The sequence below is a fragment of the Microtus pennsylvanicus genome, chromosome 15 (genome assembly GCF_037038515.1).
Source record: "Microtus pennsylvanicus isolate mMicPen1 chromosome 15, mMicPen1.hap1, whole genome shotgun sequence".
Taxonomy (NCBI): Eukaryota; Metazoa; Chordata; class Mammalia; order Rodentia; family Cricetidae; genus Microtus; species Microtus pennsylvanicus.
The window spans coordinates 17794105-17810002 of record NC_134593.1 but is presented as its reverse complement, the minus strand read 5'-3'; the positions used below and the strand labels follow the sequence as shown (position 1 = coordinate 17810002).

General features: G+C 48.3%; 1 protein-coding gene across 1 annotated transcript in view; it reads left to right on the top strand.

Annotated features, from left to right (window-relative positions):
- The window catches only part of Lats2 (large tumor suppressor kinase 2), a 51547-nt gene that overhangs the window by 11953 nt on the left and 23696 nt on the right, over positions 1-15898 (top strand). The window contains exon 2 of the mRNA XM_075948987.1: positions 17-558. Coding sequence (XP_075805102.1) covers positions 220-558 — 339 coding nt within the window. The 5' untranslated portion in view covers positions 17-219. The remainder of the gene's footprint in view (positions 1-16; positions 559-15898) is intronic.

The window sequence follows — 15898 nt, the reverse complement described above, 5'->3', positions numbered from 1 at the left end:
CTGTTTTCTTTTTCAGGGAATGATGATCTTCAAAATGAAAACTCTGGAAAATTTTAGGTTCTCTTTAGGAACTACAGAAATTGAAGGACAGAAGATGTTTGAAAGGAAGCTGTTCTGAAAATATGTTTACAATTAACTGACGTGATTGCCCGTTCTCTTTTTAAATAATAAGACACATTGAGAAGATTGTATTTATGGTAAAAGGAAACTGGACTAACGATGAGGCCAAAGACTTTTCCTGCCACAACTTACTCTGGAAATAGCCGGCAGCGATTGCAAGAGATCCGGGAGGGGCTAAAGCAGCCGTCCAAGTCTTCCACCCAGGGGCTGCCTGTGGGACCAAACAGTGACACTTCCCTGGATGCCAAAGTCCTGGGGAGCAAAGATGCCTCCAGGCAGCAGCAGATGAGAGCCACCCCCAAGTTTGGACCTTACCAAAAAGCGCTCAGGGAAATCCGATATTCCCTACTGCCTTTTGCCAATGAATCGGGCACTTCGGCCACAGCAGAAGTAAACCGGCAGATGCTTCAGGAGTTGGTGAACGCCGGGTGTGACCAGGTGGGTTCAGGTGCCAGCACCGTTCAGCAGTTCTGTGCAAACTTTCAACTGTTTAACACACGGCCCTTTTCTGTGTCCTGAGCTGATGGGCACCTTATCTCCAAGGGAAGATCTTAGGTGCTTTTCCTTGTTGATGTTGTTCCGTCATGGTTTGTGTGCACATGTATAGAGCCAGGGCCCTGTGCACTCTTATGCTTCCCTACTGAGCCACGCCATCTTCCACTTCTATTCTTAGTCTTTCCTTGACCTGCTTGGGATTATTTTGAGCTTCTCTGGGGAAGAGCCTGACTTCTCTTACCTTGTTTTTGCTTTGTACATTTATTTCCTTCCTGTAGGAGTGCTATTTAACATGTATTTACTAATGTTTATTATTTTTGTTTTCTTAAAAATTTTACTCTGACAAATTTATACCTGTGTTTGTTCTGATTTATTTGACTTGTTTTGAGACAAAGTCTCATATATCATGCTGGCCTTGGTCCTCTGGCCTGCACCTCCCTAGTACAGGAATTGTAGGAGTGTGCCGCCATAGTCAGCTGTCCTCTCCTATTTAAAAGAGCGTGTGTACTGTTCCAGAAGTCATGACCATGCCCAGAAAGGCAGAAGCTATGCCAGACAGTGTGGCAGTCATCAGCATGGGGCTGCATAGAGTCAGAGTCTGCACTGAGGGAGCAGAGAGCACGTTACATGACAGCATCGACTCAGAGCTGCGTGGTTAGGATCTCCTCAAAGTCTGAGTATCTGACTGAAATCCAGGTTGAGGGACAGGACCATAGAAAGGGAGCTAGTGTCCAACCAAGTAAAATGTGATTAGCAGACATGTGAAAGCCCATAATTTACTTCCATGTACCACTGTAAAAGTCACAATTGTGTGAACTAGAAATAAGTGAAGTCTTCTTGCTGCCTTAGACAATTAGTAAGATTTGCTCAAAGAGCATCAGGTTGGCTTAAATGCTTTTAGTGTCTTAGAAATAATTTAATGACTGGGTCACAGTCATAGCACAGGCTAACCATGTCACGCTTTACTTCCACAGGAAATGTCAGTCATCTTGTAGTTTGATGATGCAGATCTTAGAGAATTGATTACTGGGATGATGTGTTTGTGAAACACCTCACCTTTATGTCTTGTCCTCTCTGACACTCGGGCTGTGCTGGATTAGCTTGGTCAGTGAGCCCCTTCTGTGCAGCGCAGCTTCCTGAGTAACGGCCTGCGCTAGCAGTGGAGGCTGAGGGCAGCTGCCCAGCCTGTCTCGTTGTGAGAGTACTCAGTTAGGTTTGCTGCCAAGTGCTGTTTCCTAACAGAGTAGGGGAGGAAGCCCAGGGAAACAGCCTGTGAGGTTGAATGGGGGCTTTGAGGCCAACAGCAAATTTTAAGATCCTCTTCTAATGTAAATCACTTGCAAACAAAGGAGGCAATCAGAGCCTGGTGTTTTTGGAGTTATATTTCAAATGTAAGAGAAAGAAGTCAAATAATCCAAAGTACAGATGGGATCCTGACTAAAGTAAAACCCATTAGTGTTAATTGCAGAGCCAGGAATGAACTGGTTGCTTCTCTAATACATGAACCATAAATACAGGGAAGCTAAAGCTCGTGATGCTTGCAGAGGGCCCATCAACATCCAATTTATGTTCATTGTAGCAGAAAGGCCTCCCTTTTACCATATTAATGCTCCCGGAATAATTCAGTCTGCTGTCTAGTGTTACTTTAAAACTTAAAACAGCTGCGCCCTCCCTACTTCCCTCCACCTCAGGAGTGAGTGCGTTTGCTTTCTGAGGATTCTGGTGGGAAAGTCATTATGTGAACACAAACAGGAGGGAAGATTGACAGTGCCCCGGAGCTGTGCATGGGTGGATTGGTGCTCTTGTTAGAATCTGCTGTACCAGGTGAGGGGTGGTCTTCTTCGTCCAAGTCCCACAGGTGCAGTGTTTAGATGCAAATTTGTTCTTCACTAATTTGACTTAAAGTGCTGGCTTTGTTTTCTGAAACCCATTCTTTTTATACACACACACACATTCCCTCCCTCCCTCCCTCCCTCTCCTTTTGCTCTACTGCATTTAACTGTACAAGTAATAGCTTATTGCCTGTGCACACACACGTGTATTTTTTCTATATTATTTGTACTATGACTAGTTGAAAATTTTTACTTGACTGCTTGAAATGGGCATTTTCTTTTAAATGTTAAAATAGACTTACATCTTAAATGTGCACAGTTTATAAACTTACAGCCCCATTAATTTTTTTTAATATTTATTTATTATGTATACAATATTCTGTCTGTGTGTATGCCTGCAGATCAGAAGAGGGCACCAGACCTCATTACAGATGGTTGTGAGCCACCATGTGGTTGCCGGGAATTGAACTCAGGACCTTTGGAAGAGCAGGCAATGCTCTTAACCGCTGAGCCATCTCTCCAGCCCGTGCCCCATTAATTTTCATACATTAATTATACCCATCTAGCATGCATGGGCACTTTTGTAATCAAACCTCTTAAAATGGAAGTATCAGGAAAAAGTGAAAGACGTTAGGGTATTTTCAATGTAATGTGTTTGCCAAATGATGTACTGCTTACATAATCTGACCAACTTTTGTAAAAGATGACATGAAGCCTGTTAAGTAAAAATAATAAGAGACAGCTCCGTCGGCAGAAGAAATCTAATTAGGTCAAATCAAACCGAATCAAAATGTGTATCGTTTTATTAAGAATGACGCTCTCGGGTGGCCGAGTGCATGGCGGGGAGACAGGAAAGCAGGGAGCCCATGCAGACCCGAAAACCATGTGTTTCTCCTCTGGGAGGCCCCTTAAATACCTTGTGGGAGTGGTCCTGGCATGCTGGGATTTGGAGTCCAGACCAAAGCAACTCCCAGGCCAGGGGTGCTGAGATGGATGCCAGGGGCTGGGGGCTATGCTCCCAACTTAACAAAGCCCTTCTGAGATGAGTAGGTAACTAGGTTACTGTTCTAGGAGAAGCTAGCTGATCTTCAGCTAGAGATTCAGGCCTTGGAAGGTAAGGGTCCAATTCCATTGTGACACTCTGCAGCCTTGGTTCATGTGGGTAGCATATCTCTGTCCCATTATCTCCCTAAGCTGTAGTGGGTGACAACCAGGTGGATGTTGAGGATTGTCATGTGGAGCAGCTGCATGGTGAGGAAGGTTGCAGAGTTGTTGAGTGACAGGCAGAACATGTACACGGAGGGTCAGAGGTGTTGCTTGATAACAGGAGCTTCCATATGGTGCAGATGTAGGGGTGTTGCTGGGTGACAGGCGGAGCACCTGTATGGTAGTGTATGGGTTGTAGGGGTGTTGCTGGGTGACAGGCGGAGCACCTGTATGGTAGTGTATGGATTGTAGGGGTGTTGCTGGGTGACAGGTGGAGTGCCTGCATGGGGTACAGTGTGTTGATAGGTGGCACGGCTAAGGTGCAGGGGTGTTGCTGGGTGACAGGCGGAGCACCTGTATGGTAGTGTATGGATTGTAGGGGTGTTGCTGGGTGACAGGCGGAGCACCTGTATGGTAGTGTATGGATTGTAGGGGTGTTGCTGGGTGACAGGTGGAGTGCCTGTATGGTAGTGTATGGATTGTAGGGGTGTTGCTGGGTGACAGGCGGAGCACCTGTATGGTAGTGTATGGATTGTAGGGGTATTGCTGGGTGACAGGTGGAGTGCCTGTATGGTAGTGTATGGATTGTAGGGGTGTTGCTGGGTGACAGGTGGAGCACCTGTATGGTAGTGTATGGATTGTAGGGGTGTTGCTGGGTGACAGGCGGAGCACCTGTATGGTAGTGTATGGATTGTAGGGGTGTTGCTGGGTGACAGGTGGAGTGCCTGCATGGGGGTACAGTGTGTTGATAGGTGGCACGGCTAAGGTGCAGGGGTGTTGCTGGGTTGGTAGACAGCTTCTGCATCCAGAGATGGAGGGGTATTACTTGACTTCCTGTTCTCAGGGAACCCCAGGTGTTGTGGAGCCTGAGGTCTTGAGGGATGTGCAGACCTGTGGCTCCTGTCTATAGCACCTTCCTCAGGTTGTGTACCCTAGAGGAAGACTTAGATAAGAAGTTTCTTTCAGATGCCAAATGGCTTTGCCTCCCTTGAGGAGTGATCTCCCCCCTCCCCCAGACTCCTGTGGTTTGTGCTCAGTCTGTTACCAGCCTATAGTCTCCGCGTCCTTAACAGTTCCTTGGTCCTGGATTTCTGTGATTTTCCTAACCCACTCCGCATGTGCTCTAGTAATTCAGGTCTTTAATGGGATCAGGGTAGAGAGAGTGTAAACAAACAGACCTTCTTTACAGAGGGACGGGAGCATAGGCAGTGGCCAGGATGGGACTTCTCACAGTGGCTTCCTGACAGCAGGCCCACGAGGGGTGAGTGGGATGCTGTGGAAAATGAGCACAGGAAGTCAGTTTGTGACATTTTTAAGCCATCAAGGGAAGAACGTGAAATTCCCCAGCAGTCACCTGAAGGGGCAGAGGCTCGGTGTCCCGGAGCCCACTTAGGAGGGAGTGCTCTTGGCAGCAGGTGCTCCCAGCTTGTCCTTTGTTACAGCCATGCACAGCAGCCATGTGACGTGGGCTCTAGGGGAGTCAGAGAGAGAGTCCTGCCTGCAGAGTGCCTGCCAGTGCAGGTCTGGAGTGCCTGACTCCCTGAGTGGTGGCTGCCTGTTCTGGTTTGGACAGTGTCTGTCACTAGGCTCAGTGTTGGATGGCTGCTGGCTTTTCACAGTCTGTTTTCCATGTGCTGTGACTTTTCCATCTTGTTCCCTTGTATCCACTGAGGGTGTGGGTTATTATCACCTCCTCTTCTGGCATTTTGCTGGTTGAGTGCACAGCCCTTGCGAGTGCTGGCACCCAGCGCTCCAGCTACAGCTGTGGTCCTCAGCACACTCCCAACTGCCCATTCTCCTCCGGAACAGACTTCCCGTCTGTTCATTTGGGGGCTTTCAAGGTGTCGTTCCATAGCTTCCTAGAGGGATCCTAGTATCTGCCAAGCTTGTTTTGCTTTAGCAGCAGGCTTTTCCTGAAGCCCCCACGTGGACTGGAGCTGTTCCTGTTTAGCCCTCCACAGTAACTTGTTTCCGACTCCAGTGCACTTGATTCGTGAGGCCTGTGTTGGCAGGCTGTGAGTACTGCTGTCTGACTTCCCTCCTCTCAGGCCTGGGCTGGGCTCCTAAGACTTCTCCCGCAGGCCTCCCAGCTGCTGCTCAGTATTTGCCAAGCAGATGTGATTCACGTACTAGTCTAGGCAAAAGCCTCTGCCACCGCCCCCACACCAGATAAGGAATAATCGATAGTCCACAAAGCAGATCTTCCTTATGAAGTTTATCTGGTTAACATGAAAAGAACCATAGAGAGCTGGATGTGGTGTGCACACCTGTAAGCCGGCTCTGAGTTTGAGTCCTCCCTGGGCTACATAGGGAGTCGCTGTCCCAAAGCAGCGAGGAGGGTGTGAAGAAGGCTAAGCTGTTCTTGGCTTTGTGATGGGCTCTGCCTCCTGTGACTCTAAAGTACAGATATTGGCCAGTGAAAGGACAGTGAATTTAGATCTCGGATATTTCCTCGTTTTTCCGTTTTTCTGGAAAGGGATCCACTTTTCAACACGAAATACTAATAAGCAGGGAAGGAGGAAGCCTTGTTACAGAGTGCAGCTGGTACAGGAAACGGCTTACAATGGTCTTTGGTGGGACAGCTGTTTGCCTCCGCACCTCCTTCCAATGGCTTTCGAGACAAATTTGGCCCTGCCAGAAGGTAAACCACATACTTTTTGAGAAAGGATATTTTAAAAGTATTTAAGAGTAGTTCAGTAGCAGAGTTTGTGCCTAGAAAGCCCAGTAAGTGAGTAAATAAAATGACTGAGGAGGTCCAGGAGTTTCCTCTCTGTCGGCCCTGCTGTGCAGTCTTCTCCCTGACTACTAAGTGCGGCGTGCTCCTTTGTGGAAGCCTAGCAAACAGGGAGAAGTGTGAAGACAAGAACAGACTACCTGCGGTTCTCCCATCCCAGCGTGCTGTAGCTGCAAGCAGATCGCTTCTAATTTAATGGACACAAGTCCAACCGCTCTTTACATCTGGGTTTTGTTTTTTTGTTTTTTTGGGGGGTTTTTGTGTGTTTTTTTTTTTTTTGATTTTTCGAGACAGGGTTTCTCCGTAGCTTTTGGTTCCTGTCCTGGAACTAGCTCTTGTAGACCAGGCTGGCCTCGAACTCACAGAGATCCTCCTGTCTCTGCCTCCCGAGTCCTGGGATTAAAGGCGTGCGCCACCACCGCCCGGCTTACATCTGTTTTTTTTTAACTGGGCAGTGTTTTCCTAATTTAAAGATGTGTGTATTCTGTGATTGGTTAACAGTGGATGGGTGTACTATATATGCCCTCCCTCCCTTTTGTTGTTTTTGTTTTGTGTTGATACAGCAAAGTAGGTTCACAGTGCTGTAGTGGTTTGCTAAGCTCCCTTAGCACCCGAGGGTCTTCTCACTCCCGGAAACATTCCCACCATCCTGGGAAGGCTCTGAGCACCTGTAGCCTCAGGCTACCCTCTCCCTTCTGTCCTGCTCCAGTCCTAGGGATTCTGTTCTCAGACTTCCTGGTGCTGTCCTCTCCTCCCCAGCCTGTCTTCAGTGACTGGAGTGAGCCTTTCCCATCCTCCAGTTTAAATTGGATTCCTCTGTTCCCTCATTAGCCTGCCGTTCCTTCCTAGCATCTATCCGAGAGCACTGGAGGCCTCACTTGTAGCCCAGGAAGACAGCTCTGTTCTAGCCGCCTCTTCCTGGAACTCCGAGCCAAGCAAGCACAGAGATGCCTACAGCAAGCCAAGGAACTTACATTTCAGCGTGAAAATGTTCATGTCATTTAGTACCATTATAAAACGTTGCTTTTAAGGCCTGCATTGTAGTCCTTTATTTTATCATAAAGAGCTGGACTGAGTCAGATGGTGGTGGCGCACACCTTTAATCCTTGCATTCGGAAGGCAGAGGTAAGCAGATCTCTCTGAGTTTGTGACCAGCCTGGTCTATAGAGCGAGCTCCAGGACAGCCACCGCTATGCAGAGAAACTCCATCTCAAAACAAACAAACAAACAAAAGGTACTGATTTCCTTGGTGTAAATTTTAGAAGTAGAATTATGAGTGTAATAGCATTTTTATAGTTTTACCTATGAGTTAGTAAATTGTGCTTAAGTATCCATCCTTGCTCTCCTTGACCAAGAAAGCACTGGGGTAGTTGTTCCGCCATGTTTGCTCCTGGTAGTGGGAATGGTCCTGGCTTTAAATTGCTGGCAGTTGTTACATTGTTAGAGTTCCCGCTGAGTGTCCAGGCTGACTTGCTTGTATTCAGACCACACTTAAGGGTGATTTCCTCTCTAACTCTCAAGTCTTTGCTGACTTTGGAACCCCACTCAATCTAAATTTGCAAGAGAGCTGGCAGTGGTCAGGCAGGTGGGGGAGACAAGCTGCAGGCACCCTGGAGCCATGCTTCCCCTCCCCACTGCAGCTGCTCGCGTGCAGGGTGTTCGTCCTCATAGCCTTTAGGGAGCCGAGCGCCTGACCTCTGTCTGCTTTCACGGCCTTTGGCCTGATTCCAGCCCTCAGTCCGAGTCAAGCATCTTCTGTGTGTGCCCTAATGGGAAGATTGCTGGCAATTACAAATAGATCTTACGTAAAGCCTGTTTTCTCACCCTGCAGGTCTCTGGCACATTTATGTATTGTTAATGGTATTTTATTCTTTTGGGGGGCCTATCCCCCAGCTCCCAAATAAATCACACATGGAGGCTTATTCTTAGTTATGAATACTGGGCCTTAGCTTGTTTCTTGCCAGCTTTTCTTAAATTTTCCCAACCACCTTTTGCCTCGGGCTTTTTCCTTTTCTTACTTGTGTATATCTTACTTTCACTCCTTCTCCGTGGCTGGCTGGGTGGCTGGCCCCTGGTGTCCTCTCTTCACCTTGCTCCCAGATTTCCCCTTCTCTTTACACTCTCTGCCTGCCAGCCCCGCCTACCCTTGCTCCTGCCTCATGTCAGCTCTTTAGTAAACCATCGGGTGTTTTAGACAGGCACAGTAACACAGCTTCACGGAGTTAAACAAGTGCAGCGTAAACAAACGTTACACCCTTAGAATACTATTCACCAACAGCTGTGTAGTTGTCAGCTGGGCTCCCAGCTGTAACACAGATGCATCTCAGGTTAAGAATCATAGCAACGTGACAGGAGGGGTCTTGGGGGTGAGGCTCTGAGTTCAGCCTTGGGTTTGCACAACTGTTGGGGACTTTTAAAGACAATTTGGGTTGCCAACAAAGTGGATATAGAATAGAGGAGGGACTAGAGAGATGGTGCAGTTAAGAGCACTGGATTTGATTCCCAGCACCCACACTGACAGCTCACAACTCTCTGTAACTCTGGTTCCAGGGTATCTGACTCCCTCTCCTGGCCTTCTCAGGCACTGCATGCACTTAGTGCTCAGATGTACATGCAGTTGTTTAAGTTCCTTACATCTTTGCTGGGCTGTATAGCACCAGCCTCACTGTCAGGGGCAAGGTGCTCAGTGATGCCCAGGTGTCAGGCAGACAACTGTAAAGCACCTCCTGAGTGTGCTGGCCATGTCAAGGCTGGCAATACTCCCCCCCCCCCACCGCCGCCCTGGGGCTCACTGCCTGGAGATAGATAAGGGCAGCTGCAGTGAGCAGGAGGAATGTGGCTGACATAGGGGACTCATGTGTCTTGTCCATCCTTCACCAATGGCAATTTTTCATCCAGGATCATGCCCAGGAGTAGGTGGAGCAACAGGAGCTTCCACTCCACTTACTGTTTCTCCTAGCGCTCCTCCCAGGCCAGGACCTGGGAGCCAAAGAGCCTTGGCAACAGGCCTGTCAACCAGCACAAGACCACTAGCAAAACTGTGTGCTGTCCATCAGGAAGAAAGAAAGGTGGCTTTTGTTAGGATCTGTGGTGCAGCCGCACCCGGCAGTTTCACCAGAGAAGCTCGTGTAGACTATTGAGGCGAATTCTCCTGCATCGTGAGCTGTCTGTGGAAAGGAAAGGATGCCTGCCTGCTTGGTGGCTGGCACGTGGCTAGAACATGTTAGGAGGTGGTGGCACCACCTAATGCCATCTGCCATATTTTATTAAATCGCAGGGTCTTGTCCTTTGACCAGCTTTCAGGGTTCTGATCACCTTTTCCACGGAATCACATAGATAATATTTCCCCAAACCCAGAAACCTCTGGGTTGGATGGACATACATTTGACTGGCTATGATACTAAAAAATTATTAGTCATGTGTTAGACATAAAAGTTGTTTTGTACAAGAATAGATAATTAACCACAAATTTTGCCCCAGCCAGCAAGTCAGCATTCAGTGTAAATTTGACATAATTTCATTTGGTTTATAAAAGCTTTTATCCAGCAAAAGAGCCTTGACTGGTGACATTTGACGTCTAGGAGTCCCAAGAATGTGGCAGAATAGAACAGATTGAACCTGGTCGGCTCTCACTCTCGGGGTGTCTTAGAGATGGCTTCAAGGAAGGCTGTGTAGCTCCGCCACCTTCTGACTTTGACTCCAGCCTTCGTTTAGCCTTGCTGTTACTTCCTGGTTTTCTGTTTTACTTTGGAAATGTTCTGGCAAGCAGAGGCAGCCCCCCCTCCCCCGTAACTGGAATGAGCCAGGGAGTCTTGGTAAGATGGCTTCTGGTTGGCCATATTCACAGCTCTGCCTCGGGGTGTCCCAGGGTTTCAGGGTCTTTCCCCAGAGAGGAGGCTCTGCTGCCCTGGCTTCCCTCTCTAGTGCTTCTCCTTTCCTGCAAGTCCTTTCTGCCCCCTTATCCACTCGCTGACCCAGGGAAGCCCTGGGCGTTCTTCCTAGTGTCTGGATATCCTACTTGGGTTGGCGGTGTGTGTAGCGCTAGTCACTGTGTTAGTGGGGCTTTCCACAGCGCTCCTGCTGGTGTCTTGTGAAGTGCTTTTCCAGCGTGCGTTTTCATTGCCCATCTGCTGAGTGTGGAGGTTCTCGCGTGCCGTTGCCTTGACACAGTGACTCTTCCAGCAAGCTTCCAGATGTGGCCTCCTGCATCTTCTTTGGTACCCGCATCTGTGGCCTCCAGCTCCTCTTTGGTGCCCGCGTCCCTTACTCCTTCCAACCTATTACTGGTTCAAGTGTCCTGCTTCCCTGTCCCCACACTCTGTGACCTTCTCCTTTCTGGCTTTTCTCATTGTCATCCCGAGCCACATAGTCACACCACCACTGTCCGAGCCACATAGTCACACCCCCACTGTCCCGAGCCACATAGTCACACCCCCACTGTCCGAGCCACATAGTCACACCCCCACTGTCCGAGCCACATAGTCACACCCCCACTGTCCCGAGCCCTAGTCACACCCCCACTGTCCCGAGCCCTAGTCACACCCCCACTGTCCCGAGCCCTAGTCACACCCCCACTGTCCCGAGCCACATAGTCACACCACCACTGTTCGAGCCACATAGTCACACCCCCACTGTCCCGAGCCCTAGTCACACCCCCACTGTCCGAGCCACATAGTCACACCCCCACTGTCCCGAGCCCTAGTCACACCCCCACTGTCCGAGCCACATAGTCACACCCCCACTGTCCCGAGCCACATAGTCACACCACCACTGTTCGAGCCACATAGTCACACCACCACTGTCCCGAGCCACATAGTCACACCACCACTGTCCGAGCCACATAGTCACACCCCCACTGTCCCGAGCCCTAGTCACACCCCCACTGTCCGAGCCACATAGTCACACCCCCACTGTCCCGAGCCACATAGTCACACCACCACTGTTCGAGCCACATAGTCACACCACCACTGTCCCGAGCCCTAGTCACACCACCACTGTCCCGAGCCACATAGTCACACCACCACTGTTCGAGCCACATAGTCACACCACCACTGTCCGAGCCACATAGTCACACCACCACTGCCCATAATGCCTGCGACCATTTGGTTCATTCAGTGCAAGCTGGCCTCTTGGTTTTCTGGATTCCTGTTTGTGTGGGTGCTGTGCTTGGAATCCCAGTAGATTCCCTCTATTAGGGATTAGAAGGGATTACCACTTCATCCAGTTTGTCCACAGTTGAGCTATGGTGCTGTGCAGCTGAGTTCAAGGGGTAGAGGGAGCTGTCCCCTCCACTTAACTATAATGTAACATTCTCACATAGGAAACTGAGCCATCAGCTCCCCACCCAGAGGCACTGTTGTTACTTGGTTGTGTGAATTTGTTTTTTTGGGTTTTTTTTGGGTTTTTTTTTTTTTTTTTTTTTTTTTTTGGTTTTTCGAGACAGGGTTTCTCTGTGGCTTTGGAGCCTGTCCTGGAACTAGCTCTGTAGACCAGGCTGGTCTCGAACTCATAGAGTGCTGGGATTAAAGGCGTGCGCCACCACCACCCGGCTGGTTGTGTGAATTTGTAACTTCTTGTTTTACAGATTTTCAGACAGTCAAACAGCACATGAAGCTGGCATACCCTCTGCTGCTCGTTTCATCTGTCTCTAGATAGAAGCAGAACTTCAGCTGGGGTGTGGTAGCTGGGTAGTTTAAAAGCAAATACTGCCATGATGTCCGTCATGAACACTTAAGTACACTGCTCTCTAAGTGACAGGCACAGACCGTGGGCTGGAGAGACGGCTCCTGGGTAAAGGGCTGGTGTGCAGGGTCAGCCTGGGCCATGCCGTGAGGCCTGGTCTCTAAACCCACCACTTTCATCACACAGGGAAATCTTCACCTTTGTTTGAGAGATTGAAAATGTTCATCCAAGATGGGCACAGTGGACACATCTGTCATCCCAGCCCTTTGACGTCTGACGTCACCCTGGACTGTACAGTGACAGTCCTATCTCAGAAAACAAAAACTTGAGAGCCAGAGGCAAGTGAATCTCTGTGAATTCAAAACCAGTGCTACAAAAAAAAAATTTCAACTAAAAATACAAAAATAAGTAGTTTTGGGCTGGAGAGATGGCTGTCCTTAAAGGCTAGACTCACAACAGAAAAAATACAAAATAATTTCCTTTGCATGGCTCATGTTTTAAGATCTTACATCTGTCACAATAGTAAACAGTTACTTGTGGTCCACTCTATAGCAGGCATGGGCTTTGATCTTAGGATGTTTGACGAGGGGACTATGAAATGGCTCAGTAGGGAACAGCACTTGTGGCCAAGCCTGGTGACCTCAGTTTGATTCCCAGGACCCACATAGTGGGAGAAAACTGACTTCTACAAGTTGTGCTCTGACCTCCACTTGTGCCCTTGTACGCACGCGCGCACACACACACACACACACTCACAAAAGGTTCACATAGGGATTAAGGAACCTCCTTCCCTTGGCAGCATAAAAGATGGCTGGCCTAGGATTCAGGCTCAAGTCTTTCAATTCCTGCATTTCAACCCTGTGCCAATTGCAGAATGAAGGGACTCTGAGAGCATCCATGTGCAATGGCTTTTTTTTGGACCTCTGGGTAAAGAATATCAATGCAGTGGACATGGTCTCCGTGGGCCACCCTGTCATAGCCCAGGTGGCCTCAGCTGAACTATTTCACCTTCTCCCCTCCTCTCAGCACTTACTCTGCCTTGGGCACAGCTTCCCTCAGTGTCAGAGCCTCCTCTCGTCCCCGCAGCTGGACTAGAGTAAACTCTGTGGTATTGCACACTGACCTTGGCACCCACACATGACAGTTGCTATGGCTACAGCTCTGCTCCAGAGCAGAAAGGCGCTTGTTTTGTTTTGTTTTTAGTAAATGCTTACATTCTAGTTGAATTCTGAGTATTTTTACACTTGCCTCTCAGAGAATGCCTGGGTTTTAGAGGTCTCTCTACCAATTTACATATTTGTTAACCCCCCCACAGCCAAAGCCTCTTTCCAAGGCAAAACAAAGTGTACATCTTCTGTGTACACTGGAGCCAAGGAGAGCAGTCCACACAGCTGTCACTGAGGTGGCTTAGCCACCGTCAGTTTAACGCTAGACAGAGAAGCTTGCCACTTCACTGAAGGGACACTTTCCAACACCTCCTTTTTAAACTTTATTTTTATTTTATATGTATGGTGTTTTGCCTGCATATGTGCACAGCGCTATGGAGGCCAGAAGAGGGCATCAGATCCCCTGGAACTCAAGTTCAGATGCCTGTGAGCCACCTTGTGGGGCGCTCCGAATCGAATCCAGGTCCTCCAGAGCCACCAGTGCCCTTAACCACTGAGCCATCTCGTTTTGAAAGTATATTAGGTAGCCCAGGCTGGCCTTAAACTGACAGAGATCTGCCTGCCTCAGCCTCTCAAGTGCTGGGATTAAATGCATGCGCCAGAAATGAGTCATCCTAAGGGAAGTTGTCAGTGACTCGTGGCCCTCACGCCTGCTTTTCAAGCGGTGGGGTAAATCTTGAGCTGGTCAGTTCATGAGTACAACCATTACAAGGTCTCCTCCAGGGCTCGGCTCCAGGACCCATGGATACTAAAATCTGAGGTTGCTCAGGTCTCTTCTCCATGAACTGTAGTCCTCCTCAGACTCGGGCCATCTCTAAGCGGCTTAAAGTCCAGTGGGAATGTAAATGCTTTAGGAATACTTGGTTTATAGTCCCGGGATTGCACCCAGGGTCTTGGGCATTAGGCTGGGGTTCAGTCACTGAGCTGCGTCCTCAGCACTGAGCAGCTGTCACATTCTATTAGTAAATAACAAGAAGAAACTCCAGGCCGTCTCTTCAGTTTGCATGTTCATTATACAAAGAGCAGGTTCCATGGTGACATTTTTGTGTGTGTATCCTGTACTTTGAACACTCCCTCCATTATCCTGTCTTTCTTCCTCCTGATGCCCCAATTCCCCCAACTTCCATGTCTTAGATTCGTATTTTTAAATTTTCACTATATAATCTGTATATATGTGTGTTTGTGTGGATGTATGTATCTGCACAGTGTGTATGTGCACATGTGTAGTATTTGTGATTGTAGGCAGTGTGGGCATGTGTGTGTACAGAGGTCATAGTCCTCATTTTCCCTCGGGACACATAATCCAGATGCATGCAGGTATCTGGGCTTTTGTGTCTCCCTCCCATCTCCCAGGTAGCAGCCCTGGGATCATGAATGCTCACGCTGCTCCAGCTTTGCAAGGCTCCAGGAACTCAAACTCTGTCTTCACACGTGAACCTCAGGCATGGAGCCCTCTTCACAACCCTTTGTGTTCACATAGTATTAAGGCTAGGTTCTGCCAATGGGAGAAAACATCTTTCTAACTTGGCTAATTTTGCCTCATGGGATGATCTCTGATTGCATCCACTTTTGTTTTTTTTAACAAATACGACTTTGTTCTTCTGTATGGCCTAGTAAAACTCCGCTGTGTTCACCTTTGTCTATTTATTGATGGGCAGTCAGACTGGTTCCGCAGTTTGACTGTTGTGAGTAGTGCCTCAGTGAGCACAGGTCTGCTTGTTGTCTGTGACCTCGGTTCCTGGGGCAACCCAGGAATGTAGGGCTGAGTCACAGCACTTCTGTTTCTAGCTTTCCTGAGGAATTTCCACCCATACGCCCATAGGAGCCGCATCAGGCTACATCACAGCAGCCCTGTTCCCCTCGACATCCTCACCAGTGCTGGCCATTTGTTTCCATCACGACACCGTTCTGTGTGGGGTGGAGGGGCTGGAGTAGCTGTGCAGTGTTTCGGTGACTGCGATGGAGAACCTTCTTTATAGGTCTCTGCTGTCTGCACTTCAGAGAACTTCCAGTCCACTTCCTCCTTCCTTGATTGATTCGGTTTTCCAGGTGTTTAGGGGTTTTTTCTTTTGTTTTGTTTTGTTTTTAAGATTTTATTTATTTATTATGTATACAACATTCTGCCTCCGTGTATTCCTGTAGGCCAGAAGAGTGCCCCAGATCTCATTACAGATGGTTGTGAGCCACCATGTGGTTGCTGGGAATTGAACTCAGGACCCCTGGAAGAGCAGACAGTGCTCTTAACCACTGAGCCATCTCTCCAGCCCGTTTTGTTTTGTTTTTATTTCTTTATAGATTTTGGAAATTAAGTTCCTGTCAAATGTATAGCTAACTATTTCCCTACCCCCTCACCGCCCTGTAAGCTTTCTCTTTACTCTCATACTTACTTTGCTATGCAGGAACCTTTTAATTCCACAAAATCTCATTCTTCAAGTCTTTCAATTATCCTAGTCTATCAGAGTCTTTTTTCAAAATATCCTTGCCTGTGTCTATATCTTAAACTGTTTTGTCCTAGCACTTCTGAACTCTTCCATTAAGGTCTTTGATCTCACTTTTTCCTTTTTTAAACAGAGCAGAGTATGTTTTTTTTTTTTGCGTATGGATATTCAGTTTTCCAGCTGTCTTTTCTCCAGTATCTGTTTGGGATACCGTGTGTGTGTGTG